Source organism: Acomys minous (assembly GCF_964271855.1).
Source record: "Acomys minous genome assembly, chromosome: 4".
Taxonomy (NCBI): domain Eukaryota; kingdom Metazoa; phylum Chordata; class Mammalia; order Rodentia; family Muridae; genus Acomys; species Acomys minous.
In genome coordinates, this window is record NC_140486.1 from 86,049,757 (window position 1) to 86,077,621 (window position 27,865).

The 27,865-nt window shown below is 45.1% G+C and overlaps 2 protein-coding genes across 8 annotated transcripts in view; one reads left to right on the forward strand and one right to left on the reverse strand.

Moving 5' to 3' along the window:
* The window catches only part of CASP8 (caspase 8), a 42,233-nt gene extending 17,507 nt beyond the window's left edge, over positions 1-24,726 (forward strand). For both annotated transcript variants that reach the window (XM_084778695.1, XM_084778696.1), the window contains exons 2-9: positions 1,785-2,108; positions 8,304-8,409; positions 9,750-9,888; positions 9,970-10,023; positions 12,573-12,637; positions 18,220-18,361; positions 21,457-21,955; positions 23,390-24,726. In XM_084778695.1, coding sequence (XP_084634821.1) covers positions 1,813-2,108; positions 8,304-8,409; positions 9,750-9,888; positions 9,970-10,023; positions 12,573-12,637; positions 18,220-18,361; positions 21,457-21,955; positions 23,390-23,525 — 1,437 coding nt within the window. In that variant the 5' untranslated portion in view covers positions 1,785-1,812 and the 3' untranslated portion in view covers positions 23,526-24,726. The remainder of the gene's footprint in view (positions 1-1,784; positions 2,109-8,303; positions 8,410-9,749; positions 9,889-9,969; positions 10,024-12,572; positions 12,638-18,219; positions 18,362-21,456; positions 21,956-23,389) is intronic.
* A 139-nt stretch (positions 24,727-24,865) lies between these two features.
* FLACC1 (flagellum associated containing coiled-coil domains 1) overlaps positions 24,866-27,865 on the reverse strand; it is a 31,987-nt gene continuing 28,987 nt past the window's right edge. For 5 of the 6 annotated variants that reach the window (XM_084778705.1, XM_084778704.1, XM_084778706.1 and 2 more), the window contains one exon: positions 24,866-27,651. In XM_084778705.1, coding sequence (XP_084634831.1) covers positions 27,525-27,651 — 127 coding nt within the window. In that variant the 3' untranslated portion in view covers positions 24,866-27,524. The remainder of the gene's footprint in view (positions 27,652-27,865) is intronic. The other variant, XR_014778551.1, reaches the window with a different exon arrangement.

The window sequence follows — 27,865 nt, forward strand, 5'->3', positions numbered from 1 at the left end:
CCATTTCTGAAAGGGAAAATTACAAGTCTTTTTGGGCCCTTGAAAAAAAAAAAAAGAAGGAAAAAAAACCTATTCTAATATGAAAATAAAAGATATATTTAGCTTATTATGTATCCATGCGTTTGTGTTAATGCTTTGAGACAGAGTCTTGCTATATAGACCTAACTGCCCTGGAACTACTATGTGAACCAAGTAAACTCTGCACTTTTAGCAATCTTTCTTCTTCTGCATCTTGAGTGCTGGCGTTACAGGGTGAGTGACTGCGCCCAGCTAAAAGTACTCTGATTTTAGTGTCAGGTGTGCAACGGAAGGCCGTGGGGTGTGTTCCATCTGTCATTGTCTCCTAGCACTGACCCAGCTTAGCATTTCCAGCCATGAATGTTCAAGAAGGACCGTTGACATCCTTTAACACTCAGCAACAAGCCAGGTGGTGGTGGTGGCACATGCCGTTAATCCCAGCCCTTGGAAGGCAGAGGCAGGCGGATCTCTGTGAGTTCTAGGCCAGCCTGGTTTACAAAGCAAGTCCAGGACAGTCAAGGCTACGCAGAGAAACCTTGTCTTGGAGGGGAAAAAAAAAAAAAGACTCAGAAACAATTCTCTTTGCTGTAGGGGAGGAGGGCAGTGTGAGATAGCTTGGAAGTGATGGAGCAGGGTTGGGGTGGAAGGTTTTCTCGTTGAAGGGTCTCAGGCAGTCGCCATCCGGACTCACCTCTTGAGGGCAAGGCGTCTCTTGAGTAGGGCAAAGATCTCCTCAGTTTCTAACTAAATAGGAAAAGGAAGGAGGTGAGGAAAAGCATTCAACACCCCAGGTCCTGGGTGTTTGCATCCTATTCTGGCTAGTTTTAATGTCGACTTGACACGAGCCAGAGTCATTTGGGAAGACAGAACCTCAATGGAGACAATGCCCCTACTGGATCGGCCAGTGGGCAAGTCTGTGGTGCATTTTCTTGACTGATGATTGGTGCGGGAGATCCCTGCTCTCTCTGAGTAGAGCTACTCCTGGTCTGATGGTCCTGGGTGCTACATGAAGGCAGGTGGAGCAAGCCGTGAGGAGCAAGCCACTAAGCAGCATCCCTCCATGGATTCTGCATTGATTCCTGCTCCCAAGTTCCTGCCCCGACTTCCTTGGATGAAGGACTCTACAAGCCATAAGAGTAAATAAACCTTTCTCTCCCCAAGTTGCTTTTGGTCATGGTGTTTTCATCCTAGCCATGGAAAGAAACTGAGACAGGCCTCGTGACCAGGATTTTAGAGGTTGAAGTGGTTTTGGTATTAGTAGCTGAGCATTGTTTCATGTTATCTCAGCTTCAGAACGTCAGGAGAAAGGGAGCCTTTTACCCCCCACTTTACCCACAAAGACACTTACAATACTCTGAGGAAGCCGTTTCTCAAGGCAGACTCAACCTCCAATCCATTCTAGACCCTTTGGGGTTTCTCTACTGAGCCCTTGTGTCTGTCCAGTTTGTCTCCACTTTTTTTTTTTTTTTTGCATGCACTTCTCCTTCAAGAACTGCTTCTCTTGCCTCCTCCCCGAAGGTCTCTTGTCTGCAGGAACCCCTATTCATAAGACTGTTACTGCACCCTGGAAGGAAACAAGTGGTTTTCTGTATGTCCACCTCCCTAAACAAAAGCTCCTAGATGCAGGAACTTCCTGTTTTGTTTCATGTTATTGCCCATTTCTTCCCTCTAAAGTGTCTGGGATAGCCTAGATGTAATTTTCATGTGACAGCTGGTAGCTGGCACTTTACTTCCTCCCTTGATCATAGCATCCTGTGTTGACCTAGGTTGCCGCTCTCCTACCCCTTGACAAGAATGGATTTCAACAGCTGTCTTTACCAAATTGCTGAGAACCTGGGCAGTGAAGAACTGGCTGCCCTCAAGTTTCTGTGCTTGGACCACATCCCGCAGAAGAAGCAGGAGCCCATCAACGATGCTCTGATGCTCTTTCAGAGGCTTCAGGAGAAGAGCATGTTGGAGGAAGGCAACCTATCCTTCCTGAAGGAGCTGCTTTTCCGCATCAATCGCCTGGACCTCCTGACCAATGTCCTAAACAGCAGCAAGAGCGAGATGGTGAAGCTTCTGGACAAAGCCCAGGTTTCTGCCTACAGGTAGGTAGAGATGCTGGGGGGGTGGGGGCACGGGCAACGGGAAGTGTGGGCCTAGGGACATGCATTTGTGGGTGCTGCTGCTGCTGGGGTCCATTGTGTGAAGTGACTGTGAGACTCCGGGCTAAATGTGGACATCTAGGGGCTAAATGCGTAATTCAGAAAGAAATGCAAAGGCCATTAAATAATTTATTCTTTTCATGCAGCGTGGCACAGAAAGGGACTTATGGGGAGAAGCCTAAGAGGCCGGAGTGATGCGGATATGATCAAAGCCCGTGTGTAGTAGTTACTTTCCGGCTGCTGTGGGGAAATACCATGACCAAAAAACAATCTGTAGAAGAGGAGTATATTTTGGATTACAGTTTCAGAGGGCTGATAATGGCAGAGAGAAGATGACAACAAGCAGGCTGGTGGCAGAAGCAGGAAGCTGAGAGCTCTCATGCATACAGGAAACAGAAAGTATGAACTGCAAGTGGGAAAAGGCAAAACTCTCAAAGACTGTCCCAACGATGTACTTTGCCCTGCAGGGCTCTACATTCTGTGTGTGTGTGTGTGTGTGTGTGTGTGTGTGTGTGTGTGTAAATTCTCTCTCTCTCTCTCTCTCTCTGTGTGTGTGTGTGTGTGTGTGTGTGTGTGTAGCCTTCACTATCCTGGACTCTCTTTATAGACTAGGCTGGCCTTGAACTCAGAGATCCGCCTGCCTCGGCCTCCCCAAGTGCTCTATATTCTAAAAATGCCATAACCTCTCCAGACAGCCTGAGGACCAAGCATTCAGGTATATAAGCCTATGAAGGGCATTTCTCATTCAAGTCACCACAACATGCATTAACATATGAGAAAGAATAAGTGAGTTAAAATTTTTCATTTTTCAAAATAAATCATTCCTGTTAGGTAAGCAGATACTGAGATAGGCTTTTGTTTTTTTAAGATTTATTTATTTTTATTTTATGACATGGGTATTTTGCTTGCATGTGTCTGTACACCATTTGCATGTATGGTACCTGCAGAGGCCAGAAGAGGGCATTAAATCACCCAGATCTGGAGTTACAGACAGTTGGGAGCTGCCATGTGGACGCTGGGAATTGAACCTGCGTGCTTGCAAGAGCAGTCGGTGTTCTTAACCACTGAGCCCTTTCTGCAGCCCCTGGAGTAGGGTTTTAAATAAATATTCTAGTTTTCTTCTTCTTCTTCTTCTTCTTCTTCTTCTTCTTCTTCTTCTTCTTCTTCTTCTTCTTTTTCTTCTTCTTCTACTTTCTTGTTAAAGAAAGTGAAAACACTGTGAGTTTAAATGGATGAGTGTGGAAACACTGAGAAAGATAAAGGAGGGTGCCAGCTGTGGTATGAGGTAGCCAGCCACAGCCCTCAGCTAAGGACTGGGCTCTGGGAAAACCAACAAAGCGCTGTTGCCCTTTCCCCTTGGGAAGCAGTAACTTTGTAAGTGGCCACACACTTATGTACTGTTCTTGCATCCAATGTAACACACTGTAACAGATTGGATTGTGGGTAATGATGACTTATTTTTTGTTTGTTTTTTGTTTTTTCGAGACAGGGTTTCTCTGTGTAGCCTTGGCTATCCTGGACTTGCTTTGTAGACCAGGCTGGCCTCGAACTCACAGCGATTCGCCTGCCTCTGCCTCCCGAGTGCTGGGATTAAAGGCGTGTGCCACCACACCCGGCCCCGGTAATGATGACTTCTAAGAGAGTCTCAGGCTACTTGAGGAAAGGAAGCCAGACTGCCCCTGGGCTGGGCAAAGGGGAGGGGAAATGGTGAAGTCTAGAGGTGCGCTCACTTTCAGCTGTCTTTTCTCCCCTGCTTGAAATGCTTCCTTTTGCCTGTGCCTCAGGGTGAATTCTCTTCAGGAACTTAAAAACCGAGACTACTGGCCTGGACTGATAAGAAGACACTCTCATCTTGGTGGCTCTGCTTTCTGACACCCACAGCATGTGTTTACTTTGTCCACAGTTAGGGCCTCACCGCTTACCACCCTGACCACCCTTCCCGCCTGCTTGTGATGCAGATGGAGCCCTTCTGTGGCTTCAGGACTCAGGTGACAGGGTCCTCTCATGGGGCCTGCTCTCACACACACTGCTTAGTTCTGGTGAGCCAGACTGAAGCCCAGCACTGCACTGTCTTCAGGAGAACAGGCTTTGTGTATTTGTTACCTTTCTTGCTGCTGTGGCAAAAGCAACTTCAAGAAAGAAGGGTTTAATCTTGGCTTATGATCTGAGGATTTGGTCCATCGTGATGAGAAAGTCATGGCAACAGAGATGGAGGTAGCTGGCTGGTCATGTTGTATGTGCAGTCAGGAGGCAGAGTGAGACAAAAAGCTAGTGCTCTGCTCAGTTTCCCCTTTACGCTGTCTGGGACTACGGCCTGCTGAGTGATGCCAGCCTTTTCCCATGTCAGTCAGTCCGATCTAAACCCCCCTTAATGACATGTCCAGAGATCTGTCTTCTCAGTCACTCTGGATGCCTGTGGCAGCATTAACAGTGGCACTGTGAAACAAGCTCTGTGCCGTGACAAGATCATGCATGGTTCTGTGACAAGGTCTTTGGCCTCCTCTTCTCTTCAACGCGTCTTGTGCTCAGCACTCTTTGATGTACGTTTTAGTTTTGGCTTTCTTCGTCATCTCTCCTTGTTAGGAGCCGTGGCATGGGAAGGCCTGGCCAGCGTTAGCAGCCACTCTCTTTCCTTACCATACTGGCTTCCTACTTCAGGCTTGAGTGCTGTGATATTGGTAGTGGGTGTGTTATTTTCCTAGGTCTGTCACAGTAAAGTGCCATGAACCCAGTGTTCAAAACATTAACTTAGCCCAGGGTGGTGGTGCACACCTTTAATCTCAGCACTCAGGAGGCAGAGGCAGTTGGATGGATCTCTGAGTTCAGGCTAGCCTGGTCTACATAGCATTCCAGGACAGTCAGGGCTACGCAGAGAGAAACCCTGTCTTGAAACAACAACAACAACAACAACAAATACAAAACCTTATTCTTTTCATAGTTCTGGGGCTCAAAGTCAGAAATCAAGGTACTAGCAGGATTGGCTTCTCTTTGGAGAGCCGAAGAACACTCAATTCTTGCCTCTGTTTCCTGTCTTACAGAAGTGTCTATCTGAGCTGTTGGTCTCAGTGTTTTCTTTTTCTTGTTAGGACACCAGACACTGGATTAGGTCTTCCAGGATGACCTCAATTTAATAAGATGTTGTCTACAAACACCCTTTGACCACATTAGGCCACCTCCTCACACAGTAGGTAGACAGAGACTTTTGATGGGACTAAAGGATGTGAGTCAGCCAGGAATGCTGTATTGTTTGGGTTTACCAGAGTTTTGATTTTTTTTTTTATATAAGGAGTTTATTCATTAAAGCACCTATACATCATAAGAAGTGATGACCCCAGGACTAGGGAAGTCAGTGGTGTGTATCTGTGTGTGTGTCTTCAACTCGTGCCGTCATCCCTCCCCTGTGAACTAGGCTGAGGCAAACCACAATGCCAGACAGGAATCTTCACCCCTTCTAGCACAGAATCCTAAGGTCCCTGACTAGGGCGGGACCTGTCAGAGGCTTAAACTCTTTGCTTGCACACAGCAGGGCCACCGCTGAAGGCTTGCTCACCATTTTCTAATATGAACCAGGAGCATAAAAAATATGCATGTGTGGTGACTTACCACCATAAGAAAACTGTAGGTGTTTTGCTTTTTGTTTTTTTGTTTTTTTGTTTTTTTGTGGGTTTTTTTTTTTTTTGTTTTTTTGTTTTTTTTTTTTTGCCTTGGCTGTACTGGAACTCACTCGATAGACTAGGCTGGCCTCAAACTTAGAGAGATCCATCTACCTCTGCTTCTCAAGTGACATGTGCCACCACTGCCCGGCTTGGTGTTTTATTTTTAAATTATAACTTCTGCCTATGCAGTATCTGTCAAACTTTTCCTGCTTGTTACTAACAATGAAGTGATCAGCATGAACTCAGCACAAAGGAGATTTATTTGCCTCAGAGGGACAGAGGACAGGGATGCGGGGCAATGACAGGAGACAGAGGACGAGGGAGAAGGGGAGGGGGAGGGGGAGGGGGAGGGGGAGGGGGAGGGGGAGGGGGAGGATTTGTCCCTGAGGACCAAAGGACTGCCTCTGGATAGAGAGGAGACAGACATGGCCCATGGGAAAATGGCAGTTTTCCCTGTGTTAGGATGAAGTGTTTAGTTGTAATTAAACATGCTAAGAGGGATATCCAAGCGGGGCTTTTGATTGCTGGACTTCATCACTTTGATAGCTGCACCTTGGTGGTCAGCCTCAGGAGGACGAAGCAGCCAAATAAGGGGACAGACCTCGGTGGCTAGCTTTAGGAATGTCATCTAATGGTTTTAGCAAGGCAGAGGGAGTTGGGGAGAAGGGCAAGGCTTGTCAGAACCATGTTGGCCAGAATCCTTTCAACCAGAGTCCCTCAGTGATGAGGGAGAAAAGGGGCTGCTGTGTGACAAAACTTTTTCACATATGTTTGCTCACCCCAAACAAGAAGCCCATGCCAGGCCAAAATACCAACATTACCAAAGTCCAGCCTAGTGAACCAAAGAGTTTTATTGGGATTATTTACAGGAATATGGGTGACAGATTACTTACAGGAGCAGAAATGACTCAACGACAGCTGTAGCACCAAAGCCCCTCCCAGCATGGGTGACAGCTCATGGTGCTAGGAACCTGGAGCTGACTGTGCAGCCTGCAGACAGCTCAGCAGGCTGGAGAGGGTCCTTTCTAGGTGCCTCAGTTGGTCTGAGCATCTTCCAGGCAGCTCAGCATCCTTCTTACTGAGAGGGACTTTTAGCTTTTATTGCTTACGCTAGTGAATCTATTCAGTTTCAGGGACTTCCTGAAGCTATTTTGAGTTGTTTACCTTTGTGCCTAAGGGGTTTCCCTGCAGAATAGAAAGTCTCCATGTTGAGGAAACTCTTACACATCAGAGTCAGGGTACTTTGTACTAAAGTTGAAAGACCCCTAGTAGCTTGGGGCTGGACCGATCTTGGCCAAACTGAGAATGCGTTCCTGAAGTATCTTAACTGCCGAGCGACCTCCTCATGCCAAGTTTTGTTGACTTCTAAAACATTTTTTTTTAATTTGGCAAGCATTTTCCAAGATCCTAAATGTGCCAGGAAATAACTATGTTTCTGTGACTTATTGAACTCTTGGTGTGCTTTCATGTGCTGTCTAACAGTTTGGGCCGTGATGGATTGTATAAGTGACTCTGGTCCTGTGAGGTTATGTTGCCTAGTGACGGACACCATAGGACTCCTAGTTTAAGAGCACATCGTGATGGTCACAAAATGAAGAAACTGCCTGAATGAGCATCTCAGACTGTGCAACCACCAAAGTAACATGTGACTGTAGTCCAGGGAGCCTCACGTAATCCACACCTGTCTACTTTGTCAATATGCATTTATCGTCTACCTACAAACGAGCAAAAACTGTGTAACCTGTCTAAAGTCGCAGAGGTCCAAGATGGTGGGCCCAGACTTATAGCAAGGGCAGTCTGGGGCCCCTGCACTCAAACACCGCACCTCACAAACCTCAGGTTAATGGAAGTGAAAAAGGCACGGGCCAGGCTGTCAGGGGACTTGGGCAGTTTATAAACAGACCAGTATAATATGTGAGTTCTCCTTCTGGGGGAATGAAAGAGCGGTGTGATGTCATCGCAGGTGGGCACCCAAACAAGGGGCTGTTGGGTGGGAGAACACGGGGCAGCTGTTATGTTGAGAGCCTTTGGCATTGGCGAGAGTGGAGGGAGGTGCGTGCGTGCGTGCGTGCGTGCGTGCGTGCGTGCGTGCGTGCGTGCGTGCGTGCGTGAAGGAGATGGCCGGGAGAACACTGACCAGTTCTTAGAAGGGAGTCAGCACTAATGTGCACTGCAGAGAATATAATTTCCCCAAGTCATCGCACTTTGACCTTAATTTTTTTTTTTTTAATAACAACGCAGGAGCGGCGAGCTTCTTTCAAAGTTAGTTGGAAGACAAAGGTGGCAGGGCTTTGCCCAGGGTGGGTTGGATGGTCCTGACTCAGTAGACTCTCACGACGACGCCAGTGTCCTCCTGAGGCTCAGCAGTCAGAATTACCTGGTTATTTTAAGGAGGTCCTGGGAGTGAGGCCTGCTGTTAACTGTGTGGTGATGGGACATGATCTAGAACGTGTCTCTAAAGTGTCTCTGTTTCCCGCGGCAGGGTCATGCTCTTTAAGCTCTCAGAAGAAGTGGACAAGTCGGCATTGAAAGAATTTAAGTTTCTTTTGAACGAAAAGATCCCCAAATGTAAGCTGCACGATGACTCGGTAAGACCTGGCATCTCCTAAGATGGGTCACACCGGGTTTCTGAGACCAGACAGGACTGCTCACCACAAACTGGATTCAAGGTTGTGTGCTGTTGTTTTTGAGACATGGTGTCATGTAGCCCTGGCTGAATCCAAACTTGCTATGTAGCCAAGGATGACTTTAAACTTCTCATCTTCTGCCTTCACCTCTTGGGTGCTGGGATGACAGGCGTGTGCCACTCGTCCCTGGTTATGTGGTCCCAGGATGTGGAACGCAGCACCTTCTATGTGTTTGACAAGCACTCTGCCAGCTGAGCTGCACCCTAGCCTCTGTGTTCTCACTTCTTACCTGGGGGTGGGGGTGGGGTGGGGGTGGGGAGAAATAGTTAGACAGGACTAGTAGGTATGGCTCTTGTGTTTCTGTACACTGAAGTGTTACTGCTTAGCCATGGGGCAGAGCCAGGAGCCAGAGAAAGCAAGTTGTGCAGTTTGACAACGCATGGGACTCAGCAGAGCCAGGGAGAAAAGGTGACTTGGGGTCACATCTTCCCCACTTCTGCTGCCCTTGCAACAAAATGCCTCATGTTTGCTTATGTGTCTTTGTGAGTAGGTTGTGTGATGTCTGTGTCTAGATGTTGTGCATACTGTGTATGTGTTTCTTATGTACATGTATGGCGTATGTACCTCTGTGTGTGCCTCTGTGTGACTCCTTTGTTGGGCTGAGACTTTATGTGTGTGGTACCCGTGTATGTGGGGTTCTCTCTGTCTCTGTCTCTCTGTCTCTGCCTGCCTCTCTCTCCCTCTCCCTCTCCCTCTCCCTCTCCCTCTCTCTCTCTCTCTCTCTCTGTGTGTTTGCATGCTGTGTGGTATATGGTCTAATTTTGAAGTATGCTTTGTCCAGATGTATCTCTGTGCATTTGTTTAGTGCGCACGCGCACACAAATGTGTGGCATCTCTGCGTGTATGTGTAGTGCACGTGTCTCTGTGTGTATTAACTGAGGTTTAGAGGTGGCTGACGTACCAGGGGCAATGCCAGGGTATAATATGGTCTCCAGGGCTGTCCCATCCACATACTGCTTGAGAACAAGGCTGGGGACCGAGTGGCATCTGACATGCATGGCTACACTCTAGCTTTCATTTTTTTTTTTTTTAAATCCTTTTAGGCCAGAAAATACAGAATGGCCTTCCTGATTACCGTCACCTCTGAGAGATCAGCATGTGCTCAGAGGTGGGAGGGCATGGGCCCTTGGTTTGGTAGCCAACCACACCAACACAACACAAAAAGTCAACAACACAAAAACCCTGATCCCCGCCCCCCCCACCGCCGGCCTGTGCACTCAATCTGTTTGTCTCCTCCCCAGAGCCTGCTGGATATTTTCATAGAAATGGAGAAGAGGGTCATCCTGGCCGAAGGAAACTTGGACACACTGAAATTCATCTGTAAACAGGTCAACATGAGCCTGCTGGGGAAGATTGAAAACTACGAGCTCTCGAGCCCAGGTAGACAGCCAACGGCTGTGAGTCGGCAAGGCCCTCGGGGCAGCAGCTGTTTCTGATCAAGTTTTTCTCTTCTTCATTCAGAGAGAAGAATGAGCCTTGAAGAAGGGGCAGGATCTTCAGCTTCGCTTCCAGATGGTAATGCCTACAGATGCACTTCTAGATTCTCAGTTGCTTGATTTTCTCTTGGCCTGTTCCCACTACCTTCCGTCACATCTCGATCAAGAGCAGAGTTGAATTTGTTGCTTGTCACCTCCGAAGCTCTCTGAAAGCCTCACAGGAACATTTGAAATGAGCACACAGTCTGGCCTTCTTTGCTTTTTCCCAAGAGTCATGAGGCACTAGATTCATTTTTTTTTCCAGAACATTCTTTTGTTTTGTTTTGTTGAGAGCCGGGTCTTTCTACATAGTTCTCGACATCTGCCTGCCTCTGTCTTGAGTGCTAGGATCAAAGGCATGCACCGCAACATGCCTTTTTCCCATAGAACATTCTTGATCAAGTTTCTTCAAATTTCTCTGCTTTGCAAGAGGCCCCTTGGCCAAGTCCTTTTCTGTCTCCTGTTAAGTCCAGGCTCCCAGGTCTACACTGCACCTGAGTTTCTCCACAGTGTGCCTGCCTTACCCTGTGATGCTACAGCCAAGTTGCCTAGCTCATCCCAGAAGGGAACTTGTCTAGACCTCTGTCTATTTTCTTACCAAGGAAAGATAGAACAGACAGAAGGTTTTCTTCAATTTTTTTGTTCTTCTGAAACAGGTTGTCTCAGGGTTTTATTGCTGTGAAGAGACATCATGATCATAGAAACTCTTATAAAGGAAAACATTTAATTGGGGCTGGCTTACTGCTACAGAGCAGACATGGTGCTGAAGATGGAGCTGAGAGCTCTACATCTTGGTTGGCAGGCAGCAAGGAGACTGTGCCACTGGGCGTGGCTTGAGCATACATAAGATCTCAAGGCCCACCTCCACAGTGACACACTTCCTGCAACAAAGCCACACCCATTCCAACAAGGCCACAGCTCCTAAAGGTGCCACTCCCTGTGGGCCAAGCGTTCAAACACATAAGTCTATGGGGACATACCTATTCAAACCATCACACAGGGTCTCCCCATGTAAACTTAGCTACCCTGGAACTTAATATGTAGAACAGGCTGACCTCAGCTCAGAGAGATCCACTTGCTCTGCCTTCCTCTGCTGGGATTAAAGGCCTGCACCATAACAACAGTATCTTTCAAATTTTTTACTTTTAAATTTTTATTTTTCAACTATGTGTATGTGTGGGAACGTGTACATGAATGTAGGTGCCCATGAAGGCTAGAAGAGAGCATCATATCTTCTGAAACTATAGTTACAGATGGTTGTGAGCCACTGTGTGGGTGCTGGGAGCCAAATCTTCATTCTTGCAAGAGCAGCAAGGGCTCTTAACTATTGAGCATCTCTCCAGCTTCCTCCAAATTTTTGATTAATCAACCATGTCTAAGGCTATACCACCCCAAATGAGCCTGATCTCATCTGATTAATCAAACATACAAAATTATAAGAACTCCCTTGGGGGCAATTTTTAAATAGCATCACCACCACTCTGCAAATATTAATATTGGTAATATCTTGTTTTTACTATTGCTTTTGCTGTGTGATGCATTTTGAATCACTCTTCTTATTTTAAATTTGTGTGTGTGTGTGTGTGTGTGTGTGTGTGTGTGTGTGCGTGCGCACGCACAAAGTGAGTTTATGCACACCACATTTGTGCGGGAGCCTGGATCAGTCAGAAAGACAACATCAGATTCCCTGGAACTGGAGTTACAGTTGGTTGGGAGTCACTACATGGGTGCTGGGAACCTCTCTGGTCCTCTGCCCTGAGGAGGATCACTCTCCTTTCAAGCCCATGTGTGAGCAAGGCAGCCAATTCTTCCTCTGGCCATGCCTGCCTGAGCCCAGCCGTTCCCAAGTTCCTTCAGCATGTTTGAGTCAATGACCCATCCTGAGCTCATGTCTTTCTCAATGACCGCCTCGTTCTCTAGAGGCATGCTGAGTGCCCTTCCTGCAAGATCTGTGTATCTGAAATACGTGCAAGGCAGTTTCAATGTTTATTTTTTATTATTATTATTATTATTATTATTATTATTATTATTATTATTATTATTTATTTTTATTTTTTACTTTATTTTATTTTTTTGGTTTTTGGAGACAGGGTTTCTTTGTGTCATAGCCCTGGCTATCCTGGAACTCTCTTTGTAGATCAGGCTGGCCTCGAACTCACAGCGATCTGCCTGCCTCTGCCTCTTGAGTGCTGAGATTAAAGGTTTGTGCCACCATGCCTGGCCTCAGTGTTCATTGTTTTTAAATACCTTAGGGTCCAGTGCTTGCCATACAGGCCAGGTGATGTAAGGTCCATCTCTGGAACCCATTAAGGGGAAGGAGGGAACCAACTCTGAAAAGTCCTCCTTGGTCTCCATGTGCCATAGCATGAGCGCCCCCTACATCAGGCATATGTGCACAGATGCTCACACACAAGTGCGAGTGCACATGCATGCAGGCACACACACCTGTGTACATGTGAATGTATGTGCACGTTCACCCTGAAAAATGACTTTACGGTCCTTAGGTTGTCCTGAGTGTTACGTACATCTTTGCCAAACAACCTTTGCCCGAAGCCTCTCATTCTGCATGTTTTTCTTTGTCGCTTGCAGGCGAGATGTACTACAGAACGCAGGAAATGTGGGACTCCCCAAGAGAACAAGACAGTGAGTCCCAGGTACACCTCCTCTCTTCCTCTTTGCATTGAAGAGTCTGTTTCTTGTTTTTGTTGGCTCCCTTTAAGCTGCCAGATAAGCCAATAAGGGGCAGAACTTTTTGGAAAATTGGAGAACTCTGGGGTGGGGGTGGGGGTGGGGGTGGGGCGGGCGAACTACAAAAGAACCCAGTTAAAGATGTAGCCTCTCCAGTTTTCTGTTCATTAATTATTTACCAGTTTCATTTGTTTGTATTTTGAGACAATTGCGGAGGAATGTCTTGAATGGATGTAACAACTGTCAATAAAGTGCTGTTTAGCCAATAAGCTGGGCAGAAGGACGGGAAGTGGAAGGCGGGGCTTCTTGGAGAGAGGGTGGAGCAAGGATGGGCAGTTGAGGAGAGAAGGTTGACAGTGGGTGAGGATGGGTGGGAGCAGAGAAATGGCCCAAGCATCATAGTGGCAACTGCTTGGAAGATATGTGTGTTATTAGGTTTAGAGTAATTTATGTTAGTTTAGGAGTAGATTTGTATCAGTTTAGATTCTGCCCGGCACATAGTGCTAACAGCTTTAAAGCACCCTTCAGACTCTGTGTCTTTTATTAACAATCTTAGGCCGAACTCATACATTTTTACTGTAACAAATTGGTGCCCAATGTGCTTATTGTATCCACACTCTTAAAAAAAAGACACTTTGTTATGGTTTGGTGGGAGAGGGGGAGATAGCTCTCTAAGAGCTAAGTCTCTATGGCAGAAGGCTCCTGGATCCTTTTTGGCTTTTTTTTCTCTTTTGTTATTCAGGGAGAAAGGCCAAAAGCTGAGAGATGCCAGGCTAAGTTACCAACAATGAGAAGGGAAGAAGGTTGCAAACTCTTTTCCATAGAGTTGATAGCGCCTGGAATTCAGAACTTATTAGCTGCAAGGTGTTTGTCAGCTCTCTCTGGAAAGGGTCCACCTCTGCAAATTAGCAATAACTAAATTCAAAAGAATGGTGGGCAGGGCTTCGCTTACTGAAGCCTAAATTGGCACAACTGACCCAAGACTTAGAATTTTCCGTCAACTCTTGAATACTACTTGAAAATTTTGTAGATTTTGACTGGAATTGGGATGAAATATTTGTGCAGGGCAGTGGTTGGCACACACCATTAATCTTAACACAATGGAGAAAAAGACTGGCGGATCTCTGTGAGTTCTGGACTAGCCTGGTCTCCACAGAGTGTGATCCCCTGCTGATAAGTCACTTACAAAAACAGCCTAGATTTAAACTGACAAATTTTTCCTTAACAGACATGCAAACTGCATGCCTCCGACTTTGAAAAGCCTTTGTATGCTGAGTTAAAGTGTCACTGCTCTGGTAGCTGGCTTATCCCTCTAAGCATGAGCTACTTTCGCGGGGGACAGGTGGCGGTCACACCAAATTCAAAAGGACACCGAGGACTTACGAGTGACAAAGTACACATCAGCCTAGTTAGATCCCCCAAAACTCAAAGGCTAAAATTCATATACTTAAAAAGGTAACCTTAATGCCTTCTCCTTTGCTCAGGGCAACCGGCTTGTCTCTAAAACGGGATACATTTTCTTGGGAGACAGGTAGCAGCCTGGCCTATCCATCAGGCGCCATAGAGCCTAGAGAAGGACATTTAGTTTAAAAGGTGGACGTGTCCACCCCCCATGGAGAGAAGGGGTGAGAAAAAAAACACCTGCAACAAATGTAAAAACCCAGGTGCATGGTGCCTAGGTTATGCATAAACTCAAAAATGGGAGTTTATTTAAGTGTGAAAACTCAGGTACAAGATGCCTAGGGTATGCATAAACTCTGAAATAAGAATTTATATAAAGTTTAAAAGGTGGAAGCGTTCATCCCCTATGGAGAGAAGGAGTGAGACAAAAACACCCTTAATAAATGTAAAAACCCAGGTACAGATGCCTAGGGTGTGCATAAGTTTAATTAAGGCTTAATGCCTCTTCTTTTGCTTAGGGCAACCGGCTCATCTCTAAAACGGGATACATTGTCTCGGGAGACAGGTAGTGGGCTGGCCTATACATCAAGCACCACAGAGCCTAGAGAAGGACATTTAGAACTATACAATCTTGTTTTGATTTCAATTAAATAATGATTGTATGTTCTTTGGTAATGGTAATATTATACTTCCTTTTTGAAAGAGGTCAAAATAAAACAGACCTGGAAGATAAGGAGACTGCTAACTTAAGTCAGTCTATACATACATGAATTCAAACTACACAACTAGCCTCGATTGTTCTGTGCATCCTGCACACCTCATTCACTTATATAGTTTTAGAACAGTATAATGCTTGTGAGAAATTATATAATTTCAGAACAAAAGTACCAGACACTGATGCTGGATCAGACCTGACAGGATTCATCCTCCAGCATGCTAATATGCTGACATTCTGCATTCCTCATGTTCCATCCATAAGTGCATTGGTTGCTGTTGTCATCAGAACAGAACAGCTCCCAGGGCAGCTTTGAGGAAAGCTCCTGATTCCAATTGGTCCAGCATTTCAGACTGCCCCACACAGGACTTTTATTAAGCCTGAATTTCTCGACACTTAAAGATTGGACCACAAATGCGATCTCAGCTTGTTTAACCATTTTCCTAGTTTTATTTGGGCCCTTGTATAGGTATTATTCATCCCAAATCAGACTGAAGAAGCCTTAAAGGAGAATACCATCCCATTTCCCTTAAAGGGGGCTTGGGTAAGGCTTTGGGCTATGGATGTTTATCTTCATTGGGAATTGGTTGTGTTATTATTGGTTTTATTCAGAAGAGAACGAGGTTGGACTCAGGGATTTTTCACTGTGAGTAGAGAAATATATAGGAGTGACAAGGCAAAAGGTAGAGTATTGAATCTTCAACTTAAGGCCTTAATTGTTACTCACAAGTCTATTTTTAATTCATTGGTATACAATATTAGATATTGATGTGAAGTAAGTTTATTTTTAATTCACTGTACTGTTCAATTTTATCACAAGACTATACATCCTAGGTTTAATAGATAAGGTAAAATATTTAGATAAGGTCTTTGAAAACCTCAGAGACCTACAGAATATGGCATTTAAGGAAATTTTATTTGTTTTGAGGATTCTTTGAAAATGAGACAGGTTGACTCCTGGCAATACCCAGCCTGCCTCAGAGAAGGTAATGAGCATCGAGGAACCTCCTTATGGAGATGGCTTCAGATGTGGCAAACCAGCCACTGGGAAAAAATGTCCTTGTTTTCTGCCATAGACAGATTTCTGCCTGAAATGGGCAAGCTTGGATGCAGGTAGAGTTGACGGCCAAACTCTGCCAAGAGAGGGTAGGCAAGTCCTCAATAGTCCCTGCTTCACAAATATGTCTGTCAGATATATTGGGTCAGAAGGCTGAAGATGATGCTCCAATGTGTTAGAAAGTTTTTGGTGAATGTTCAGACAGCGAGGTGTCTCTGTCATTTTTTTTTTTTCATTTTGCAAGCTGCTAACATGCATTTTCTATTTACTCAGCTAATTAATTTTATTCCTTCTCAAGTCTCTGATGGGGTTGAAGACAGCGAAACATTATGAGTATAACATGAATATAACGATTGCTTTGTGGTTCTTGTGTGTGTATATTGATGTAATAATATAAACGTATAGGTAAAAGGCTTTTTTAAAAAAATTAGACTAAAAGGAATGTCTTGAATGGGTGTAACAACTGTCAATAAAGTGCTGTTTAGCCAATAAGCTGGGCAGAAGGACAGGAAGTGGAAGGCGGGGCTTCTTGGAGAGAGGGTGGAGCAAGGATGGGCAGTTGAGGAGAGAAGGTTGACAGTGGATGTGGATGAGCATGAGTCGGGGCAGAGAAATGGCCCAAGCATCATAGTGGCAAGTGCTTGGAAGATATGTATGTTATTAAGTTTAGGGTAATTTATGTTAGTTTAGGAGTAGATTTGTATCAGTTTAGATTCTGCCTGGCACATAGTGCTAACAGCTTTAACGTACCCTTCAGACTCTGTGTCTTTTATTAACAATCTTAGGCCGAGCCGATACATTTTTACTATAACAGAGCCACAAATTGGCCTTGAACTCTGTATGGAGCTGAGGTTGACCTTGAACTCCCGATCCTGATCCCCTTGCCTTTACTTCCCAAGATTTATAGGCATGGGCTCCCACACCGGCCTGTAACTTTATCATAAGAGCAACGGCAGAGGTACAGGAGTTGTTGAAGGGGAGAGGGTGTGTGCGGCCTCCCTCCTCTTCTAGCAGGCCTGGGGCGGGAGCTTCAGCAGGAGTGGCTCTCCCGGCCTTGTCTTGTAGCCTGATGCTGCAGAGAGGTTTCTCCTTTGTGTTAGACAACAAACAGGATCTCAGCATGTCCTAGGTTTTGTCTCAGTGAAGTCTGTAGGGAGAACCCCTTCTTAGACACAGCTTTCTCTTAGAGTCTTCAGTAGCTCACCAAGTTTAGCTCAGCCCAGGAACCTCCCTGTGTCAGAAAGCAGCCCCTGCACACCTTGAGAAAGAATCTGGATTAAGCCGGGTGTTGGTGGTGCTTGCCTTTAATCCCAGTACTCGGGAGGCAGAGGCAGGCGGATCGCTGTGAGTTCGAGGCCAGCCTGGTCTACAAAGCGAGTCCAGGACAGCCAAGGCTACAGAGAGAAACCCTGTCTCGAAAAACCAAAAAAAAAAAAAAAAAAAAAAAAAAGAATCTGGATTAAGGCAGGTACCTGAGAAGAGCCTCAGGCCTTTTTGGCTGGGAAATCAAAGACAGGTCAACACTGTGTGTTTCTGGGTGGCATACATCCTGTTATCTTACAGCTATGTCCTCACCAAGTGGCTGAAGATAATGTTACTATCTTAGTAACTGCTAGCATCACAGTATCAGAATACATTTATGTACTGAATATATTTTGTGTTTAATAAAGTACTTTATGCCGTAGAAAACGTATTAAAAGGTGAAGGATTTGTACAACACGAAGAGAAACTGTAATGTGTTATAAAGCATATTAAACTACTAGAAGATTAGGTGAGTTGTCCGGAGCCTTAAAGTTTCAAGCCATAAAAGCTGGTGTTTGTCATGCTACCCTGGGGTCCTTTTCTGTACCTCAGGAGACAGCACAGGCTTCTACCTAAAACGCTGAGACTCTGAGCCTGAAACAGCCATAACAGTCAGAATCCAGGCCCTCTGGCTTTTACTGTCAGGCTTCGGTAAGCACCCCTTGACCAGCTCCTTGCTCTCCACCCGTCGTGCAGTTCCTTTGCACTGGGTTAAGGCATTGACTTTAACCATCCAGAGGCCGCACTGTGTCCCACGTGAAGGGCAGGCCCTCAGCTGTTTGCCAAGAAAGGCAGGATCTGAGTATCTGGCCTGTGTGGTGAGAGACGCTGAAACAGGCACAACGGCAATAGACCGTGATGACCGCGGTGATGTACACACAGGGTACTCCGCAGGCCCAGGCCCACTTAGCTGTGCAAGGGCAGGGGTGGAAAGTAGTTTTTCAGGGAAATGGCCCCCAATCTGGCTGTTGTGATGGAAGGAGCAGGGGCTTGCTTCCCAGTGGCGCTAGGCAGCAGAGCCTCTTCCTGGGCAGTTGTGTAGCTGCTGTCTGAGCTGGGCTTTTGTGTTCCAGACATCAGACAAAGCTTACCAAATGAAGAGCAAACCTCGGGGATACTGTCTGATCTTCAACAATAATGATTTCAGCAAGGCGCGGGAGACCGTACCCAAGCTGCACACAATGAAGGACAGAAAAGGAACACACTGCGATGAAGGTACAGTGGAATCCCATGGGCCTGCTTTCTTTTTCTTTCTTCTTTTTTTTCTTTTTCTTTCTTTCTTTCTTTCTTTCTTTCTTTCTTTCTTCCTTTCAATTAGAAGGGAGAGAGCAATGGTTCTACCTAAAGGGTTCTTTATTTTGAGAAAATGGATTCATAGTTCAAGAATATGTATCAAGCATTTTTTTTTTATTCATTCTCTCTCTCACTTTGGTTTTTCAAGACAAGGTTTTTCTGTGTAGCCCTGCCTGTCCTGGACTCACTTTGTAGACCAGGCTGGCCTCGAACTCACAGAGATCCACCTGCCTCTGCCTCTCTGAGTGCTGGGATTACAGGCGTGTGCCACTGTGCCTGGCTCATTTATTTCATTTATATTTCTTTGTGGAGGTAAAGAGCATTCTTACATATCAGTTAGCTGTCTGCTTTTTTTAAATAATTAGGCTTTTAAATCAAAGTAATATGTTCATCAAGATAAAGTGACAACTCCTACTACTAATAGGTTTATAATGGGGAGCATCCATGATCTTTAACACTTTTTAAGTTTTATTTAATTTTTATGTCTATGTGCCTCTGTGTGCATCTGTGTGTGTGTGTGCGTGAGAGAGAGGAGGGAGTGAGAGTGAGGAGCAGGGAGAGCCCTTAGATCCAGAAGAGGACAACAGAACCCTCTAGAGCTGGAAGCTGGAACTGGGAACTGAACTCCAGTCTCTTACAAGAGCAGCTCCAGCCAGGCGTGGTGACGCACACCTATGATTCAGCACTCGGGAGGCAGAGGCAGGTTGATCTCTGTGAGTTCAAGGCCAGCCTGGTCTACAAAAAGAGTCTAGGACAGCCAAAGCTACACAGAGAAACCTGGTCTTGAAAAACCAAAAATGAACCAACCAAACGAACAAACCAAAAGAAAGAAAAAAAGATAGATAGAAAAGAAAAGAAAAAAAGATAGCAAAGAAAATTCAATGCACTGGATGCAGGAAGTCAGATTTCTAACCTGAGTTGTTTCTAAAACATAGCAGTCACTTGTGCGGATTATGAGACCTGGGAATCTCCTGATGACGGGGGAGGGGGAGGGGGGCAGCCCCCCTCCAAGCTCCCTGCTGCAGACTCATCAGGGAACAAAGTACACACTCCCAGATTCAAAGTTTTCTCTCAATGGTTTAGTCAGCCAGTCAGTTAATATCAAAGAAAGGAAATGCAAACGAAAAAAAAAAAAAAAGCAACAATGTTAATGAAACTAACATATTGCAGGGGGGAAAAACCTAAAAAGCTGTATTTAGCTTTGTGGTGGTTTATCCCACCATTCAAGAGGCAGAGTCAGGTAGATCTCTGTGAGTTGGAGGCCAGCTTGCTCTTACAGAGTGAGTTCCAGGACACCTAGGGATACACGGAGAAACCTTGTCTCAAAAAAACAAAACAAAACAGAATTTAGTATTCTCATAGAGATTAGTAAAAAAGGTTAGTAAAATGGTGTGAAAAGACACAGAATAGAAGGAATCATTTAAAAATGAGTATATAAAAACATTGAGCTAGAGAGATGACTCAGTGGGTTAAGAGCACTGTCTGCTCATTCAGAGGATCCAGGTTCAATTCTTTGCACCGACATGGCAGCTCACAACTGTCTGTAACTGCAATTCAAGAGACTCAGTGTCTTCTTCCGGCCTCTGTAGGCACAAGGCATACATGTGATGCACACACATACGTGCAGGAAGAACACCCCCACATGCAAAATGATAATTTTAAAAAATGTAAAATATGTGAGCAACAATAAAAGTATGGAAGGTAAAAAGTCTCAGAAAGTTGGACCAAAAAAAAAAAAAAAAAAAAGACAATGGAAAACAGGAGCAAAAGGGTTAAAAAACAAAAAACAAAACAAAGAGGTGAAAACTCATCAAAGATACCTATCTGTGACCATGAGTCCCATAAAAGAAGACAAGGGAAGGGAAGGAATGAGGGTCGGGGTAAGTCAAATATGTAAACCAGTCAGGGATCAAAATGTCATTGAATTTCATGACACCGAATCTGGAAGCTAAAAGATGAAAACTCAGAGCAAAGGGGATTTTTGAAAAGAACACTCTGTATCTAGCCAAACTAGCAAAAAGAATGTTGAATGATTATTTATTATTGATTTATTAAAATAAATTTATTAAAATAAAATAAATTATTTTAATAAATCAACAGCTACTCCTTAACCAGCTATATACCCAAATAACCCTACAGAGAGACTGGGATAGAGTTAATTAGCTTAGAGCACAACACTGAGCAACAATTACTCCATCCTAAATGTCCCCACTAGTACGGCTTCCTCCCACTCAGATTTCCCACATTGTACTTGCTTTTTACTCACCTCCTGGCTCTGGCTCATTCCTCTTGGCGTTTCCCTGATCCTTTCCACGTGCATCCTTCCTGTCCTTCCTGCTCTCTCTCCTCCCCTCACTGGACCAGGATGCCCTACCCTATTCCTTGTATTGCTCAGCACTGGCTGGTTGGCTTTTATTGGCAACACAGAGAACAAACGTCGACATGTTTACACAGACTTGAGACGGGAGATACTTAGAATAAACATCACAATGCAGTGTTCAGATTGAAACCAGATCGTGGGGTAGAGAAATCAGCATTTGAATGAACAAGGGCAAACTCTACACAGTCCACGAGAACATTATGCCAATAAAAGAGTGAGAGCAGAAACGAATCCACAGTGTGCAAGAACTCAACAAATGTACCTGTGCACGGTGCTTTCAGCTGGCAGCAATAAACATTAGAAGCCTATAGGGCCCAGCTGGTAATACAGAAGGCCTCACTCAGGTTTTAATGCTTTTTGTTTGTTTGTTTGTTTGGTTGGTTGGTTTTGGTTTTTGGTTTTTTTGAGACGGGGGTTTCTCTGTGTAGCCTTGGCTAATCTGGACTCGATTTGTAGACCAGGCTGGCCTGGAACTCAGAGAGATCCACTTGCCTCTGCCTCCCCAAGTGCTGGGATTACAGGTGTGCACTGCCACTGGCCTGGCCGGGTTCTAATTCTTGCCTGCAGGGTTTTATCCATCTCTGGGCTGTGTTCTGGGAACTATTGTAATACACGGTTTTCCTGTTGTACTTTTCAGAGGCTTTGATCGAGACCTTTAAGGAGCTTCATTTTGAGATAAAGTCTTACAGAGACCACACAGCGAATGAAATCCGTGAGGTTCTAAGATCCTACCAAAGTCTGGACCATACAAACAAAGACTGCTTCGTCTGCTGTATCCTCTCCCACGGAGACAAGGGCATCATCTACGGCACTGATGGGAAGGAAGCCTCCATCCACGAGCTGACATCCTATTTCACTGGTTTAAAGTGCCCTTCCCTAGCTGGAAAACCCAAAATCTTTTTTATTCAGGCTTGTCAAGGGGATAGCTACCAAAAGGCTGTGCCCATTGAAACAGACTCGCAACAGGATGACGATTATTTTGAAATGGACTCGTCTCTCAGGAATTATATTCCAAATGAGGCCGACTTTCTGCTGGGGATGGCTACCGTGAAGAACTGTGTTTCCTACCGAGATCCCATGCATGGAACCTGGTATATCCAATCACTTTGCCAGAGCCTGAGGGAAAGATGTCCTCAGTAAGTTTTGCCTATGGGGTCCTTCTCAGTGGCATTCGGCCTTACTCAGTGCTGTAATCACAGCCCACTAGGAAGTGATTTATGGCTCAGATAATGAGAAGGACCCACTGCAGGTGTTTCACCTCTGAGCTCTAGCTGAAGCTCACACAGCTGTATTTGCCAAGTCAGTTGCAAAGTGGGAGAGATGGCACTAATGTATTTACTGAGGCGTTTCCTTTATTCAGTAACCAGGGCACCACAGAGCTGAAAGGATGCTAATATCATATAGTCCAGCTCTCTGCCTTTGGGTAGTAACATGACCGAGGCAACTCAGCTGCTCTGGGGAGTCTTCCAAGATGGAAGAAACCTGCTTTGTTTAACATTTCACCTTTGTTAGAAGTCATATTCTAGGGCTGCCAAGATGGCTTAGTGGGTAAATGCACTTTCTGCCAAGCCTTGAGTTAGATCCCTAAGACCTACGTGGCAGAGAGAACCAACTCCTCCAAGCTGTTCTATGACCACTACATGTGTATGGTGTGCATATGCACATACACACACACACACACACACACACACACACACACGTACGCCCACACCCTTGTGAACACATGCACACACTCCCGCAGACACACGTGCATAATCACACGGGTACACACTTGTGTGCGCTCACAGGCACGTGTGGACACACACATACATACAAATAAGTCATTGTAACTAATTAAAAATTAGGAAAGAAGTCCTATAGTTAGCTATCCACCCTGACTCTTCTTAGGAAACTGTAGAGCCCTGAAGGGTAGGAGGCCCTGCATCCTATGGGCCGTCTTCAGTTAAACCAGGGCTTCATAGTCCAGGTTCCCACGCGCACACCCAGCTGAACAGTGGCGCGTGTCTACAGGACCCTTTTAGATCTGTTGATCTGAGTGTGTGAGGAGTCAGGGTGTCTCATGGCATGTGGAGAGTAGACCAGAAGAACATCAGTGTGGTGGCTTCATTTTGTAACCAGGATCTGTGTCTGTGGCACAGATGAAGGAGTTCCCCAATGAGATTACTCAAGACAGCTGGTGACAAAGGCGGGGAGGTGGATGCGGGAACCATTTGACTTTTACTTGCAGAGGGTATTGGCTGATGTTGAGGCATCTGTCAGTTCCAAGTGGCAGTGCATGGGACACAGTGAGGAACACATAGAAGGGGCGGGGGGTGGGGGTGGGGGTGGGGGGTGTGTGTGTAGGAAAATCAAATCTGATCGGGAGACCCTGAGCAAACAATAGGTAATTCACTCAGTGTGCTCTGAGAAAACCCGGAGTTGCCGGGACAGCTGTGGGAGGTCTTCATTCGGTGACTTCCAAGGCCTGCCGCTCTGAGAGACGGAGCTAGAGCACCTCCCTCGGGCGCAGCTGGCGAGCCGGTGGGCAGTGTGCTACCCTGATGGACACTTTACACTGCTTTGTTTTACAGAGGCCACGATATTCTCAGCATCCTGATTGGCGTGAACTATGACGTGAGCACTAAAGACGACAAGAGAAACATGGGAAAGCAGATGCCGCAGCCCACCTTCACGCTGCGGAAGAAGCTCTTCTTCCCGCCCAACTGATGCGAGGGCCCAGGGCTGACAGCTGTGTACCTTTGGTTAGGGGAAGTGATTTTTAATTTATTTTTTAAAAGGATCTTTTGTTTTTTTTTAATTTATAGTTATATCATTTCCTCTTTCCCTTTTCTCCCTTCAAACTCTGTCACGCACCCCTCTTTGCTCTCTTTCAAACTCATGACCTCTTTTTTTTATTATTATTATTAATGTTACGTGCACCTGTGTGCCTGTTCAGTCTGTATACTGTTACTTAGATGTATGTTTTTACGGCTGGCCATTTGATACTGACCGACTAACTGGTGTGCTTTCCCATCTCTCCCCTTCTCAACACTCCTTGGTTATCTGTAGTTCTTTGGATAAGCTTTGGGTGTGTTTTCATTTCTTTTAAGTTCCCCTTTAATTCCAAGCAAAATCTCTGGCAGTGCTAAGTAAGGTGGGGACACTGGAGCAAAGCAAGGCGGTAGTCTAGCTCTGCTGCCTTCCACTCGCTAGCACAATGTTTTTTTTGACAGAGCATTCAATTTCTGTAAACATTAGGCTCCACGTCTGTAAGGTGGGAGCGCAAAAATTCTTTGATCAATGAAGCCCTTAATGAGGTATGGTATGTGCTAAATGCTCATGTCCTATCTCAAATGCACATTTGCCATTTTTTTTTTTTAAGACAAGATTCTTCTGTGTAGCCCTGGCTGTACTGGAACACACTCTGTAGACCAGGCTGGCCTCGAACTCAGAGATCACCTGCCTCTGCCTCCTGAGTGCTGGGATTAAAGACGTGTGAAAACGGGCGCATAGGAACTCAACTACTGTGGCAACACAGAAGCCCTTCCAGGCTCCAGCCAGCCAGAATGCCAGCATGGAGTGGGGAGGTGAGGCCACGGACCTCTTAGCATCTGACAGCTGCTGGGAGGGGGTTGGGTCAGTCTTGTTTTATTTTGTTTTTAAATGGTGTGACTCCCGGGAAGGCCTGAGTTCGAGGCCAGCCTGGTCTACAAAGCGAGTCCAGGACAGCCAAGGCTGCTACACAAAGAGACCTTGTCTTGAAAAACAAAAAAAACAAATGAGACAACAACAAATACCAAAAAAAACCTGGAAGTTGCGTGAGTAGGTTAGGCTGGAGAGTGAACCAGGGACAAGTTGGCAGAGGTGAGCAGTCATTGTATGACATTCTCAGAGTCAACAAAATATTATTAAAATAGGTTTTTCTGTGCACCATGTAATTGCTCCGCCTTAATTTTCATTAGTTTGTGGACACTAGTTCATAATGTATCTCCAGGGTAATTTCATGACCAACTGAAAGCCCTTCAGAGAAAAGAGCTGTTGGGAAACGCACGTGACGATAAAAAGAAACGGGCTCCCTTCGGTTTTGGAGGGAGTAACTGTAAAAACACTTATGTGGCTAAGTTTACTTAGTGCAGTTAAGAACTGAACTTGAGGGGCTGGCGAGATGGCTGAGAGGTTAAGAACACTGTCTGCTTTTCCAGAGGACCTGGGTTCAATTCCCAGCACCCACATGGCAGCTCACAACTGTCTGTAACTCCAGATCCAGGGCATCCCAAACCCTCACAAAGATATACATGCAGGCAAAATGCCGTGGCATATAAAATAAAAAAAGAATTAAACTTAACCAGGATGAGGAGGCGGCTCAGCCATTAAAGTACTTGCCAAACACATGTGACAACCGGAGTACTGATCCCTAGAACTGACGTAAATGCCGATGGGCATGCTGGTCCTCCTATGACTCCCACACTTGGAGGGGGAGATGAGATCCCCGGAACAAGCTGTGTAGCCAAACTTGCAGCATCAGCTGCCTCCATGCCTTCCATGAAGGGCGACTGGAGGAAGACCGCATGCACGCGCGCGCGCGCGCGCGCACACACACACACACACACACACACACACACACACACACGTGCGCGAGAAAGCATGCGTCCCCTCACTCGTGCTGTTTATGCACATTTGAACATGCAAGCACCCCCCCATGTGCATACACATGAAAGTTAAACTTGTCAGTTTTCACACTGCTGTTATATCTTCAATAAACGTATGTAATGTTTTTTTTTTTTAAAGTCAAAATGAGGGCTGGTGATATGGCTTATTGGGCCAGGGGACTTGCTGCCAAGATTGGCAACAAGGTTTGATCCCTGGGACAAACATGGTAGAAGGAAAGAAGTGAGTCCCATCTGATTGGACCTCCAAAGCACACTCTCTCACATACACACAGCACATGACTGGATAAATAAATGCAAACACATTTTAAGTAAAAATGACGGCAGTTGTGGTGGACCACACTGAACACTTGGAATGTGAAGGCCAGGGGATCGGGTCTTTAGTGTCATTCTCAGCTACATAGAGAGTTGAGACCAGCCTGGGCTCCATGAGACCCTGTTTAAAAAAATAAAAATGATATTTTTGTTAGTTGATAGGTAACGTACAGGTTTTTAATTAATATATTTCTAGCTAATGGTCCATCAGAAAATTTTATTTTCGTCCTGGAAGTCTTTGTGAAAGAAGATTTTATTTAAGTTTTATAGGAGAATGATATTTTTAAAAATTCATTTTTAAAATGTTATTTTATTATGAAAATTCTCACACATATACAAAAAGTAAAGAATGAAGAAGTAGCACATAGAAGACACGTGTTCACATCCGTTTGCTTTGTCAGCTGTCCTGCGGCCTGTCCCCACTGTGTCCCTGCTGGCTGGAGTCCCATCGAAGTGGAATATTTTCACATCCGTATAGTTTAGATACCCAAGTGTCTATAAAAATGAGGTCTTTCTTAGATAGCTAAAGCCTTCTTAAACATCAAATACTGGTAGTCAGAATCCCCTGACAGCCTTGCATTTTTACAGTTTGTATGACTCAGGATACAAAAGATCTATATCTTGAATTTTGTTTGTATTTCAGATTACATATTAATGTATACATTTTTTTATATTTTCATATAACTTTTTAAAAGAAACAGTTGTTTGTCCTATGCATTGTTCTTTAGAATATATTTTACCGAACTTGTACTGACAGAATTTTATATTTTTCTGTTCCCTCCTAAATAAACTGTCTGTGAGAAGAAAAGGCCATTTAAAAAAAAAAATAGAAGTTATAAATTTACCTTACTGTTCCTAGAGGATCCTTTGGTTTGCCTTTGCTTTTTTTTTTGTTTTCTGTTTTGCTTTGTTTTAAATGTGCACACGAAACATTCAGCTTCTAGTACTGCCTTTACCACTGTTTAACATTCGTTGCCAACACTTAAAAAAGGAACACTTCCACATTAAAAAAAAATCAGAATTTGTTTTGTTTTTTTAAATCCTAGTGACCCTATGCACCTAAATGGCAGGCAATCCAGTGAGTCTAACAAGTGCCATGGCAGGGTGTGGCCAGATGGGGTGTGGCCAGATGGGGTGTGGCTCTGAGCTCACTAACCCTCTCTGTTTGCCTCAGTCTCCACTGAGGCTTTAGCTTGTGTGACTGGGTCCCTGGCGTCCACCCCATTTCCGTGCAGGTGTTATCTGTCCTGTGGGTGTTTGGATTCTAATATTGTCCAGAGACTGGGCAAATAGCCAGTTAATGTTACCACATCACTGAGCTAAGGAATATGATACATGAGCTTTTGGAATTAAATTAATGAATTGTCTTGCTTGCTGTCCCCCTCTCCGGGAAAAAGAGTCACACTCCCAAAACGCAGGCATCGCTCAAAAAGAAGAGCCTTCAGACTAGTCACCAATAAAAATATGCGAAAAGCAGAAAACAGTGCACAGCCCACGGAAGGTCTGACTCCAGGACAGAGGACATTGGTTCTCGATGAAGAGTCAATATATAATTGCGATAAGACTTCAAACATTTCTAGCCATTCTGAAGAAAGCAAATCGTATTTAAAAAAAAAAAAAAGACAAAAATAAAGTCAGAACCACCCAAGAACTCAACCTTTTGTGTACGTCTCTTCCAGAAAACCCTTGCAGAAAACCTTGCTCCACCAGTGTTGCTCCAGACACCAGAGCACAGTTTTCTTTCTTAAGATGCTTGGTTTTTGTTGTTACTGGGTTCAGGAGGCTCAGACTCATACACACAAGGAGTAGTGGAGCCTGACTTCTCATATCTTTCTTCCGAAGTGTCCTCGTTCTTTGCTGCGAGCTTCTGTCTGTAAAACAAATGACGCATCACTATATCACTATAGCTTCAGAGGGTTATACAAATAGCCACCAGGATATTTGCTGGTGGGCAGGCAAAACACTGCTTTCTTCTTGTCTGAGGAGTCGTCGGTCTCTCTCATCATTGCAACTGCTTTAAATCTGGTAAAACGTGGCGTCTGGATGATCATATTCCCAGTGGAAATTGATGCGCTGGGTAACCTA